The sequence below is a fragment of the Benincasa hispida genome, unplaced genomic scaffold, assembly GCF_009727055.1.
Source record: "Benincasa hispida cultivar B227 unplaced genomic scaffold, ASM972705v1 Contig373, whole genome shotgun sequence".
NCBI lineage: Eukaryota > Viridiplantae > Streptophyta > Magnoliopsida > Cucurbitales > Cucurbitaceae > Benincasa > Benincasa hispida.
In genome coordinates, this window is record NW_024064820.1 from 192,363 (window position 1) to 205,375 (window position 13,013).

General features: G+C 35.8%; 2 protein-coding genes across 2 annotated transcripts; one reads left to right on the forward strand and one right to left on the reverse strand.

The window, feature by feature from the left end:
* The first annotated feature begins 2,005 nt into the window (after positions 1 to 2,005).
* LOC120069373 (54S ribosomal protein L51, mitochondrial) lies at positions 2,006 to 7,471 on the forward strand. The gene is made up of 4 exons (XM_039021118.1): positions 2,006 to 2,283; positions 2,768 to 2,855; positions 6,793 to 6,899; positions 7,004 to 7,471. Exons 2-4 carry the CDS (start codon positions 2,776 to 2,778, stop codon positions 7,174 to 7,176), a joined length of 360 nt encoding a protein of 119 aa, XP_038877046.1. The 5' UTR covers positions 2,006 to 2,283; positions 2,768 to 2,775; the 3' UTR covers positions 7,177 to 7,471.
* A 789-nt stretch (positions 7,472 to 8,260) lies between these two features.
* On the reverse strand, positions 8,261 to 12,655 carry LOC120069379 (eukaryotic translation initiation factor 2A). The gene is made up of 13 exons (XM_039021124.1): positions 12,430 to 12,655; positions 12,009 to 12,363; positions 11,619 to 11,805; positions 11,306 to 11,537; positions 11,114 to 11,182; positions 10,393 to 10,494; positions 10,167 to 10,207; positions 9,699 to 9,832; positions 9,370 to 9,433; positions 9,189 to 9,285; positions 8,985 to 9,103; positions 8,811 to 8,833; positions 8,261 to 8,724 (listed from the first exon to the last, which is right to left on the reverse strand). Exons 1-13 carry the CDS (start codon positions 12,467 to 12,469, stop codon positions 8,628 to 8,630), a joined length of 1,560 nt encoding a protein of 519 aa, XP_038877052.1. The 5' UTR covers positions 12,470 to 12,655; the 3' UTR covers positions 8,261 to 8,627.
* Between the last annotated feature and the right edge of the window lie 358 nt (positions 12,656 to 13,013).

The window sequence follows — 13,013 nt, forward strand, 5'->3', positions numbered from 1 at the left end:
TTTTGCAAGGCTAGCTTATTAAACACCCAAGAGCCAAGATTCTCATACTTAAATGTTTCCTTCTTCACCTCCTTATCTATAAACATACTTAAGTGAGGTAATTAAAACTCGGGTTTTACAACAAAGGCTTACGGGACGATAATCAACCACTTCAGAAAGATTCTTTTCTCTTTGGTATCAATACAATATGAGTATGATTCAACTTCTTAATTTAGGACCCTCAAACATAAATCTGTCATCTTTTCCTTGATGATCTCTCAGTTAAGAAAATGTTAAAAATGCGTGTAGGTTTATTTTTTAATGGATAGAAACCATTTATTTACACTTATCGCCCCTCTTTCATTTTCTTTGGACATTTTATTTTTTTTAAAAAAATTAAGGATATTAATACCATTTCTAAAAGTCTAAAGATATATGTTTAATACCATTTTCTAAAAGTTTAAAGGTATTTTTAAAACAAGTAGTAACTTGTTTCATCAACATATTACTAATAAAACCTTTTTTTTTTTTTTTTAACATTTTTTAAAGTTTAAGAATTTTAATAAACTTTTAAAGTTAAAAAATAATTATAAATTTAATATTCTTTTTATAAGGTTTAAATATTATTTTGGTCTCTGAACTTTGATAATGTTATATTTTGGTCCCTGAACTTTTAAAAATATCCCGTTTTAGTCTCTAAACTTTGAATGTTGTTTTATTTTGGTTCCTAAACTCTTATAAATATTCGTTTTAGTCCCTAAACTTTTAAAAATTCTTATTTTAGTCCTTGGTATATTATAGTTTTGTTCACTCTAACAAAATTGTCAGGTGACTTGTATTTTTGGATATTAATCTACCAGATAAGTTAGTATGCTAAAAAATCTAGAGTTTCAATTTTGAATAAGGTGAAAAAGCGGAAGTATTTAAAAGACATTTTTAATTCAAAATTTTGGTCATTTAGTATTTTGACATGTTGGTTGTTTGACATTTTACTTTACCTTCATCTTGCTTAATACCTCTAGAAATACAAGCTCCCTTATATTTCTATTAAAGAATTGACATAATTTTAATAGTAGGGATTCAAATTTAAAAATTTAGGGACTAAAATAAGGGACCAAGATAGAAAAAGAGTACAGGGACTAAAATAAGATTTAAACTTTTATTATAATTCTGAAAGCAATAGGCAGAATTTAGATTTTTTTTAAAAAAAATTAGTCGAAGAAAAAAGAAAGAGAAAAACAAGATTCAGACTTATAGGAAAATTTGTACAAATTTCCTAAAAATTGGGTAAAAAATGTCAAATGACCCAGTTTTTGGAAAAAAGTGTCGAATGACCCTTTGCTGATGTCAAATTCGAGTGAAATTACCAAAATATATTTATATGCACGCGAAAAATTATCTCGCTCTCACTCTCTCTTGGTCTTGCTCCCACTCTCCCTCTTGTTATCACTCTCGCTTTCCCTCTCTTTTTTTTTTCTCACTCACAAATCACTACTCTCTCTACGTCTCTCGCTCTCTCTCGGTCTCGATCTTCCTCGCTCTCCCTCTTCCTTTCCTCACTCACAAAATCACTCCTCTCTCTCGCTCTTGCTCACTAGAGTCGATCACGTTAGAGTTGCTCGCTTGGGCTCGTCGTGTCGGAGAAGAATAAGACGTACAAAGTAGAATAAGCTAGAGAATCTCGCTCTCGCCCACTCTTGCTCTTGTCTGTCGAAGAAGGTGTGGTCGTGCTAGAGAAGAAGAAGAGTTGCGGAGATGAAGAAGATGTGAAGAAGAAAAAAAATCCAATCGAAGAAGAAGAAGATAACGTGAAAAGAAAACCTGACTTGTCGATATTCTAGAGAAGAAGAAAGAAAAATAAAAATAAATAAATAAAGGAATAGCAATACCATAATTTTACTTGTCAATGATATTAACATAAGCTCATTTGACATTTTTTTAAAAAAATTTGAATGGTTTGGCATTTTGGACATAATTCTTGAATGATGCGTACAACACTCGACTTATTTATCCTTTTCTTTTTATTTATTTATTTATTTTTAACCATCTTCGCTCTCTCTCTTTTTCTTCTAAACCCTCTTTCACGTTCAGCCACCCTCTTCGCCGGCATTTCTCCTATAACCATCCCCTGCCCGACGCCCTCTCAGCCTTCCGGCGAAATCGCCGCCACCCGTCAGTCACTTCGAGCAATCGAGTTACTCATCTCTATTCTTTTTTTCCCCTCAGAAACTCAGTGGTCCAGCCCCTTACTCTCGCCGTTGGTGAGATCGCGCCGCCGCCACCGCTCATTTTTCAGATCTCAAGGTTTTATTTTTTATTTTTTTTTCGTTGGGTTATGTTGGTTTATTAACTTCACCCACGGAGAGGAAAATCAAGAACAACTTCTTTTTGTTGATTTCCTTTTCGACCAATGTTCAACTAGTCTGCATGAAAAGATAAAACTAAGAATGTATACCTTACAAGTTATAAATAATAATAATTAAAGAGGAAATAAATGTTCAAGAAGATGAACACAAAAAAAATCACATGTAAGTTTGGTTGGGGAATTGAAAAGCTGTATTTGAAAAGATTGAAATTATGGCTTTCCATTTTTTTTTTCTTTTTTTACAAAATCCTAGCAAAATACAATGGGCAAACAAAATAGAAAATGAGTTCAAGTGTATTGAATGGCATTGGGCCTTCTGTATTAGAAACTACCAATGCCTATGAACTAGAGCATAGTAAGGGGGAGGCCTTTGCACATGAACTAGATAGGTATAATATAGATGGCTTTCCTTCCTTTTTGCAGAATTATAGATGGCTTTGCGAGGTGTTTGGCAGCTTAAGAAGCTGGTTGTCAGCTATTGTGATTGGGGAGGAAGCAGCAGGGGTATCAGGTTTGTTGGATTGCTAAACTATTATCTAGTAGATTATTTCATTACTGAGAATTTGGGTTCCCCCCCACTGATGGAGGTTTAAGTTTTAATCTGGAAGTACTTTGTATTTACATTTTCAAGCATAATTGTTTCACCCATCTTGCCTTTTTTTAGCTTACGGTATTAAGGTTTGAGTTGGGTCGAAGTAGAAGATATTGGAAATTTCTTGCTTTTAGAAATGAGTTGTGCAAAACTGAAGATAAGGGTTCTTGGACTGTGGCGAGGCACATGCGTTTTTCACAAACCGTCATCTCTATGCCTAAAAACCTACAAATGCCCTCATCGTTTCTTTTACCTAACCCAAACATGGAACGCCCACGTATCATCTCTTTAAAAGAACTGTTAATGTTTGGTAATAGTACTGTTGTTTTAGGAAATAACCAAACCATAGGGTTATGGAAACTTTAAAATTATAGGGTCAAAATCAAAACACCATATCAATTGGATTTTTTTTTTCCTAATATCTATGAATGTCCTCCGGGCTAGCTTATGTGCACTTCGACTAATCTTACCAGACAATCCGCATGACCCAAAAACATTTGAACGTAGGAAACTCATAGGATATTAAATCCTAGGTAGGTGGCCACCATGGATTGTACACGTCCCTTCTTAGTCCTTTATCAAATTCATGCTTTTTATTTACTCCTAGGCCAACCCGTGATGATTCATATCAGTTGGAATTGAAATTTAACTTATGCTTATTCTCTCTAATGTAATGCATTGTGGTTTATAATTTTAAGCCTAAGTTCAATTTATATTACCGGATTTGATATGGTTCTATTTTCTTAGTAGCCGACAACATAGCTTTGATATAGATTATATAAGTTGCTTTTGTGGAATCAAACTGGAAAGAACTTTTCTCACATCAGTTTAGTATCAAACTGTACAGCCTCCATGGGGGGTCTTTTGTCAGTTGTCAGGGGAGGTCTTTCGTCATTTGTCACATGTATGCTTGGATTCACTTTTGCCAAATTCTGTTCTTCTGAGTGTGCTGTTGGGAAAACTATCGAAAATATAACAGACCTATGCAAGCCACCTCCTCAATCTTGCATATATATCAAATTGATACATATATTAACTAGCAACCTTGTCTACTAACGCTTGCGTCATCACTATGTAGGTTCTGATAGAGTGCATTTGTCACACCTTCGATTTGCAGATGATGACACTTTTTATTTGCCCAGGGAAGGAGAATTCCTTTAGGAATCTCTATGGTTTATGCCCTTCTTTGAACTTAAAAATTAACCATGTGAGAAGTTCCATGTTCCAAGTGAAGCCTTGTTGACTTAGTGGGCCTCTTTCGTGTGCGAAGTGAGTTAGCTTCTTGAATCTTACCTTGACCTTCCTTTTAAGAGATCACTCGAGATCCGTGTGTTTTTGAAACCTGATGGTGGAGAAAGTTCAGAAATGGTTGTCTTTGTGGAATCTCTTTTTTCCTATGAAGAAGGAAGATTAACCTTGACTCTATTTGTGTTTAGTAGAATTTCTATATACTACCTCTTTCTTTTTAGGATGCTCGTCTTAGTTAGTCAGCATATTGAAAGGTTAATATGGTTGTGGCATTTCCAATTGGAATTTGATACTCTGTGGATTACTGTGAGCAAGTATGGACCTCACCTTAATTTCTTGACTGGGTCTCAGGCAGTAAGTTGAAGGGTTACTGTAAGAATTCTTGGTCTGCTGTTGCTTCGAGATTTCTTATGTTCTCTCCGTTCGTTAAGTGTTCTATTGGGGATGGGTCGAAGACCTATTTTTGGGAGGATTTCTGGTGGATGAAAGACCCCTATGTGCCTTGTTTTCGTAGGTGTTCAAATTACCCGGCAACTCGAACGACACGGATTACCCAACCCAAACTAATAAGAGTTGCGTTGGGTTAAATATTTTATACTTTTGTTCGGTTGGGTTGGGTCTTGAGTTAAATAAAAAATTCAGTTTGACCCGATCCAACTTGAATTACTTATATATTAATATATATATACGTGTGTGTATGTATGTATGAAAAGTTTTAATTTTTAGGGTTTAACTTTAGGTTGAATTTTTAATGTTTTTCTTTCAGGATTGTAATGACGTTTGTCTTTATTTAAAGTTTGTAATCGATATCATGGATATTTGGTATTAACATTTGAGTTTTATGAGATTTTAATTATTAGTCATGTGTTGTATGTAAATTTAAGTATTTTAAATTATTAAAAAAACAATAATAATAACTTGACAACCCAACCCAATCTAACACGAATTTTAAGGGTTGGGTTGGGTTAGAGATCTTGTTCCGGTCTTTTGGATAGCCAACCTGACCGACCCGAATTTTCAAGTTGGTCCAAAAAATCCCTCCAACTCAACCCATATACACCCAACTCATCTTTTCATCATTTGTCAAATAAGATGATGCATTTGATAGCATTTGTTTTGCCTTTTTTCGATATCTTATCCTTTCTTTCCTCGTGTTTTTGTCGCCCTGTTATCAAGAGGTTCGTGAGGTTCTTGGTCCCTTTTAGGGGTGGTCATTCAAACCGCAAAAACCGAACCGAAAACTCCGGGAAACCAAAAAATGCGGTTTGATCCGCTTTGAAGAAATTTTGAAACTGAATTAATTCAGTTCGGTTTGGTTCGGTTTCAATTTCGAAAACTGAATTTGAAACCGAACCGAACCGTTTTTAACTAATATATATATTTTAAAAAAAGTAAAACCGAATTTGAAGCCGAACCGCTTTTAATTTAAAGAACAAAACCGAATTTAAAACCGAACCGAACCAAACCGTTTTTTAATTAAAAAAGAATAACATGAATTTTTAAAAAATGCAAAAGCCAAATTTGAAACTGAACCGAACTGCATTCGGTTCAGTTCGGTTTGAACCAATAAATCGGTTCAGTTCAGTTTCACATTTTAAAAAATTCGGTTCGGTTTGACTACCAAACCAAATGTCAAACCGAACCGAACCGTTTCCACCCCTAGTCGTCCCTTTTCTATTGTTTCTGACTAGGTCACTCATCATGGAAAGGGATTCCCAAGAAGCCTTTTCTACTAGTAGTGTGTATTTTTTTCCATTTTCTTTTGGCCCCTTCTCCCTTTCTGGGAGCCCTGTTTTTTTTTTTAAATCTCTTTGGAAGGTTAAGTTCATAAGATAGTGAAATTTTTTGTCCGACAAGTTTTGCATGCGAGAGTGAAACTCAGGATAGTCTCCAAAGGCTTTCTTCCCCGGTGTTGCTGCTCTCATTGGGTGTTCTTACTAGGAGTCAGGAATGAGCATTTTCTTTGGGATTGTCATAACAAAGGGAAGTCCCTTATTTTATTTTTTGCTATTTTGTCGGCATCTGGCTTGAAAGGAATGGTAGAAGTTTTCACGGGGTGGAGCGGTCTGGGGAGTATCTTTGGAAAACGATCAGATTCGATTCCTCTTTGTGTGCGTTTGTTGATTCAATGCTTTGTAATTATCAAGTTAGCTTTGTTATTTTGGATTGTGAATCCTTTATAATTGGGTGTGGGTTTTTTTATTTGTTCTTGAGCTTCTTTTTTGCCGTTGTATATCCTTTCAACTATCTCAATGAAAGTTCCATTTCTTATTATAAAAAAAAAAGGGAAGGAAAAAAAAACCTTTTCTTAATCCCATTCCTGTATCTCTCCCTCCTTTCGGCTGGTTGAGACCCATTTTTTAGCAGTCATGAATCACCAGGGTTGGAGCTATGGTCAACCCATCAGTACTTCAGATCGTCTTGCTACTATCATGTGAACCGATAAAATATTGTAACACCCTGCTACCTCACTAGTGACCTAAACATTGCATCTCAGTTTCTTAAGAATTTCTTGATATATAGTTGTACTCGGTTATTGTTATTATCGTTGTGGCTTTTACCAAAAAAAAAATATTTTCTTGAATCATTAGTATCATTGAATTTGCAGGGCATTTATGGACTCCCAATTGCCAGCGTTTAAGGAGAAAAATCCTCAGCTAGAAGTAGTTACTGAGCTCATTCGTGGCCAGCACCCACACTTGAAGGGCTTCTATAGTAATTCTCTCTCTCTCTCTCTCTCCCAACTTTTGGTAGTTAATAGTTACAATTTACGAAGTGTTTTAACATTGGGCTTTTCCCGTATTCCACAACTTTCACAGAAAGCAATAATAATCGGGTGGTATGTGTGAAGAACATGGATCCGGAAGAAATACATTTATGTGCAATGAGACTAAGGAATGCACTGGGACGCAAGGTGGTAAAACTGAGGACAAGACATGTAACCAAAAATCCTAGTGTGCAAGGAACCTGGAACACTGATGTAAGGTTTTGAAGCTTGGATGGATAATTCTTCCTAAGGAGCTTAATTTCATTTGGAGGTTGTTTTTTCCATCAATAATAAGATGTTGAAACCAAACTTCTTTATAGAAATAGCTTCAGTTTGTTGTTTGTAGTGAGTACTCTGTAACTTTTGAGGTTATTGTTCCAGTGGTGTGAACACTCTCTCTGGAGAATGGTTTTCCATGAAACATGAGCTCATCTTGAGGAATATATGAAACAGAACAGGATTCTGATTTGATTTGTTGACTTCTAATTCTAAACATTAAAAGTTGCAACAAGAATTGAAACGGGCCTTCGTATTATTAATCAAGCGAGAATGGCCCAAGAGTAATTGTTATAGCTATTATGATTATAGATCATCCCATTTCTCTCTTCTTTTTTTTAATAGTTCAACGACTTATTAAGTTGGAATTTGATGGGCCTTCGTATTATTCATCAAGTGAGAATTTCCCAAAGAGTAATTGTTACACCTATTGCGGATATGCCTTTTTTAATAGTTCAACGACTTGTTAAGTTGGGGATCTATTCGCCTCTTGCTTAATTAGGCTTCAGTTATGCTCAAGTTAGTTTGGATATGGCATTTTTAGCAATAAATGCTGGAATATTGTCTTTTCCTTTAATATGTTCATCATGTTAATAGAGTTTTAGATTGGTAGTTATATATATCGATGAAGTATTGACAAAATTGAAGTAAAAATGAGAAACTAAGATAAAAAGAAGTAAAAGGAAAGAATTGTGAGAAATAAATGAAAACGAGCAGAGTGAAATAATTTTGATGATTCTTCTTTTTCTCTGATCGAATTGGCTTGACCTGATTTTGAGCAGTTTGTTGTGGAAACTTCAATGATAATGTAGGTTTTGTTTTTCTTGAGCAAATAATAAAATATGGATTCAATATCATTTTTGGTCAAAACCCAACCAGGACTGAACTGCTCACATCCATGCGTCCAAGAACATAGAGCCAAACATGATTTTGGTTTATAAACCACGCATTGCCTATAAATAACCTGGTATTGCTAAAAGCACTTCCAAAATATACCGCTAGAATATAAGAAAGCATTTGCAGCAGTGCACAATGAAAAATCCAAATGACTCATTCCTTCATTCACTTCGTTAAGTTGTATATTCCAAACCAGTGGAGTTCTGTAACAAGATAACCGCAGCTAAGGATGGTTCACCTTTTTAACATTAAAACCATACAGGCATGATGAACAATAACTTAGTACTCAAGATACTCTTAAGCCTTTGTATTACATTTATAGTTTTTCTCAAAATTTTTTAAGGATTGAACCTACCTACCTAATGCCTTCCTTGGCAGTTAATATTTCACTTGAATCCGTCATTGCACTTTGAGGAAGCTAAGCTTCAACTCAAAAGCTCCAGGAGCGAATGCTAGAAGCATAAATGAAAGCACCTGAATTCTATGTTGTCTCCTGCAATTCCTCACACATCATTGGCTGTTGAAGCAGCTTCCCCCGCCTTCTTCTCCTTTTGTTTCTCCCTTTTCTTCTTGTTCCGCAGGGCGTTCTTACTCAATGTTCTACATTTAACTCTCAAATTTGGTTAATCCCAGAATTTTGCCTGTTAAAGGATACGATAAACAACACAAATAATGAATGTACTTACTCTTTAGGGCCTTCTCCAAGCAACTGCATTACAAAAAAAAAAAAAAAAAAAAAAAAATTAAAAAAATTAAAAAAAAAAATTAAAAAGGGAACTTGAACTGGAAATCTTCAAATCAAATCATAATTGCCTTTCACTTGGATGAAAAGGGAGAGAGGAACTTGAGAAAATCAATACCTCTGCCTGAATAGCAGCAGCATTTTTCGCATGTGGAGGCCTATAAGCAGCAGGCTTCTGAACAGGTGGGTTTGAAGGAGCGGTTTTCTGTGATGTTTGTGAGACTTTTGACCCTTGACCTGGATTTGGAAAAATCTAACTGCTCAATTAAACTGGATAGTTATGTAAGCAGGTAGACATAAGATGATAGTTTCGACATGGAACCTTGTGTTTTCTTTTGATCAATATTTAGTGATTCTACGGACTTGACTAATAGATCAATTTCACCAAACTTATCTGGCAACTCTGGCTTCCAATCGGCCTGCACAAAGCATTTGCATGAGGAAAAGAGCAAGGAGTAATCAATGTTAAACATCTTTAAAAATAAAAGGTGAACGGCACTTACCTGGAACAACTTGTCAAACATTTTCTTGTAGTACAACGTTCCATTGTAATGGAAAATTTTTATCCTATATAAGGAAAACAATGATATCAACTTATTTATAGCTGCCACAATCTCCCGTATGCAGATTGGGACACTGAGAATATTGAACGAGCGGAAATTTCAATTCATCAGCAAAAATGAACAAACGATATATACTCTTCAGCGGTAACAGTTAACACAAGTTGCCACCCTTAAGCATCATTAGTTTTTGTCTCTTTTTACATTATATAGGTTATAAGTACTAACAATCTTTGTGCATATCTGGACAACAATGTATAAAATTTGTGTACCCATTGTCGACTTGAAGTCTTGGAGCCGTTGTGGCAGTCATAAAATAGCGTCCGTCTGGGGACCATTCGCTGGTAACAGAGCATTCAGCTTTTGTTGTTCCAAGCTGTTTTTTCTCCTTGTAGTCCCAAAATGCCTGTTAAAGATGATTGCAAGCAGAAGAAATTGTAAACGTGAAAATAAATATGAATATCATTTCCTTCAATCATGGGAGGACAAGAAAGGCAAGAGCATAATAACATAATATGAGCGCAAGTCTGGACTATAGGTAATTAATATAATAGGGGCTGGGCCATAGATTTTAAGATGTACAATGTTTAATGAATTTGGAAAGGATTTGAAATTTATCAAATTGGTACTCTGAAGAGAAACATGCCATATACAACAAGAAGCTTTCGTTCATTTTTATGCAAAACAGAGAATGTGACACATAATAAATATAAGAAACAGAGAGCATTGAGATAACATACCATGTCACCAGGCAAATTACCAAAGCCTGCCAAGCATAGAACTACGGACCAGAGAATTAAGGTCACAAAATAACATTAATGGAAGCATAGTAGTTCCGCCCTTGAAAGAAAGAAAAGAGAGGAGAAGAGAAGAACAACAAGAGATGGGGAAAAAGCAGAAACAAAATGGAGAAAACATAAGTGGATAGACCAAAGATTAAAGCAGAGAACATTCAGAATAGGATACATTTCCCCTTTGGGTTCCATCGTACAGTATTGTAGGGACCTTCTCCAAGTTCAAGAAGAGGCTTGCACTTCTTGTCAAACACCGTTGCTCTTGCAGGCATAACTATTTTTTTTGTCGAGGAACAACAAGAGCAGAGACAGAGAAATCATAGCTAGCAGAAGCAAAGTACAAGAACAAGAACATTTAGATGTCATTCATCACTTTTGTTGGAGTACAGCAATATTGGGGTGGAGATTTAAACCTCCAACCCAAGGGAAAGAGTAGATGCCTTTAAAAGTCATTCATTATTGAATTATCCCAAGGTACAATACGATATTCTACCAACATTAACTTTTCTTTATATAGATTCATTTGTTCTTCAGAAACTGTTGAAGACCTTTACAAATCCATTGTTGGATTTACAATGAGTTATAAGTAAATTTATAGTGTTGAATCACCAAGCAGAGTACACATCCAGTACATTGCATTTTTTCAAAAAGCAAAGCACATGGAGATAGAAATAAGGCAACTGAAACTGAGTTCATTATTCTACAGTTGAACTAGTCTGGCCGTAGTATTCTGGGAGCTATTGACAAATGATCTCCTAGTCTATGATGTATATCATCATCATGATACCATATGCTTATTCTTTATTGTGACAGATTGTTCAATTTAAAACTGCAATCCAATTATGAAAGATAAGATCACCCTTCTGCAATATGGTACAATAATAAAAGGATACATCCATATACTACTGCAAACTCTGAACCACTCTGTGACCACTGCACATCATGAACTGGCCCTTCTTTACCTGCCAAGGTTCTTAACAATCAGTTCAGTTATCTATGTGGAAACTTCAATGTCATGAATAGTAGGCTAGGCTATTAGAACGCACTGGAACTAATATTTGAAGAATAAGGAATTTAGTACTTACGAAGTGGTACAAGTCCTTCATGAACCCCATCGGTTGTCAAGTAGTTTAACTTTGATTCACCATAGTAACTCTGGTTGGTTTTATCTACATCTGCATGCACGACAATAAGGAGCCCAGTAGAACCATTGTTCCAGTTTAGTTGTACTGTTGAACAACGGAAAAAACTTCGTCTAGCAATCGGTTGGGTTTGTGAATCTCCACAAGCAAAGATTTGGACACTGGCAGGAACCCCCTGTATAAATATAAAACAACAAACCACTAAAATGGTGGAGTTTATGAATCTCCATGGGCAAACCTCATTAAACAGACCAACCTTGGACTCGGGAACAAAGGCTGCAATGTGGGTTCCAGGTGTCCTTGAGAGTTCAATTGCAGTGACTCCTGGAACTCTTAGGCGATGAATAACTCCCTTAGAGAAATCTTTAGCATCAAAAAACTGTATCTCATTAGTAGCCATCCGACAGGCAACAGTTTCATCAGAGCTGAATCGAATTGCAGGCCTGGAGGATGAAGAGTGTCTAAAGTTATAAATAAGCCAAACAGAGACACTAGGAAACACAAGTTCAATGACTCACTAAGGAATCTAAACATTATATAAAAAACCATTTCTCTAATACATTATAAGCTGCAAACGAGGAAGACTAAGCCTATGATGTTATCAATATGCCAAAATAAATAATCATAAAGAGAAGACACCACTCACCATGACACTTTGGTCATATTCTTCTGAAATTGAGAGTACACAAAATCACCAGTGGCAACCTTCCAGAGAACAACATTCCTTTCTTGAGGCGTTGAAGATTTCTGAAAGGTCTGGAGATAAGTCCCAGATGGTGACAAGGCAGCCGCAAGCAAATTGGGTACTTCAAAAGACTTAATATCTCTGAAATCGCGGCATTCGTAAATGGTTACAGTTTCCGACTTCGTAACCAGCAATATGGATCCATCTTCACTGAATTTTGTACTCGTGGAAGCAACCTTCTCAAGTTTGTTGGGGGTGGGCTGGTTTTCGATGAATGGAGGGCCATTCCAGATTGAAAAACCTTCTGATCCTCGAACTGGGAGGAAGTTTACGATGAGAAAATTGCAAGAGAGAGAAAAAAATGACCTAAAAGAAAACTTACCCAGAATCTCCAAAGGTGGTGGATGTTGAGAGGTGGCCATTGAAGAGAAGAAGAATGAATCAATGAAGGGTAAGGCTGATGATGAAATTAGGTCCGGCTTCAGAGAGTGGATGTTCCTTCCGATACCGGAGAACGTGAAGAAGAACACTGACTTTTGTTCCGAGACCGGAAAAAACCCAAATGAATTTCTTTTATTAGGTTAATCGTTAATATTGGAAATAATGGCCAGCAGAACTCGAAGAGATCAATATCTTTAAACTTTAAATAAAATTAAAAAAAAATATTCATGTCATTAATATACCGATAGAAATCATTAAAATTTAATTTTGAAAATACTGGCTAACTTTCGAAATATTATATTAAAACTCTAGATTAGAGATGTCCATGGAGCGGTGTGGGATCGGAGATGTCATTCCCCATCCCCTCCTCCCCATTTCGTTTCTCAGCCGTAAAATTCTTCATGGGATCGGGACGGAGATTCCCCGTGGAGAATTCGCGAAGATCGAGTTCTCCGTGAAGAATTTTCATCCGTTATTTTTTTTTGGTAAAAAGTCAATTAATTAAAATCACTAATGTGAACAAAT

Excerpts from the sequence above, each read along its gene's own strand:
- LOC120069373 (XM_039021118.1), top strand. The coding sequence starts at position 2,776 with ATGGCTTTGCGAGGTGTTTGGCAGCTTAAGAAGCTGGTTGTCAGCTAT. Across the intron at positions 2,856-6,792 it reads GGAAGCAGCAGGGGTATCAG|GGCATTTATGGACTCCCAAT; the intron begins GTTTGTTGGATT and ends TTGAATTTGCAG. Across the intron at positions 6,900-7,003 it reads ACACTTGAAGGGCTTCTATA|AAAGCAATAATAATCGGGTG; the intron begins GTAATTCTCTCT and ends CAACTTTCACAG.
- LOC120069379 (XM_039021124.1), bottom strand. The coding sequence starts at position 12,469 with ATGGCCACCTCTCAACATCCACCACCTTTGGAGATTCTGG. Across the intron at positions 10,208-10,392 it reads ATGGAACCCAAAGGGGAAAT|TTCTATGCTTGGCAGGCTTT; the intron begins GTATCCTATTCT and ends TCTGGTCCGTAG. Across the intron at positions 8,834-8,984 it reads CTGCTGCTATTCAGGCAGAG|TTGCTTGGAGAAGGCCCTAA; the intron begins GTATTGATTTTC and ends TTTGTAATGCAG.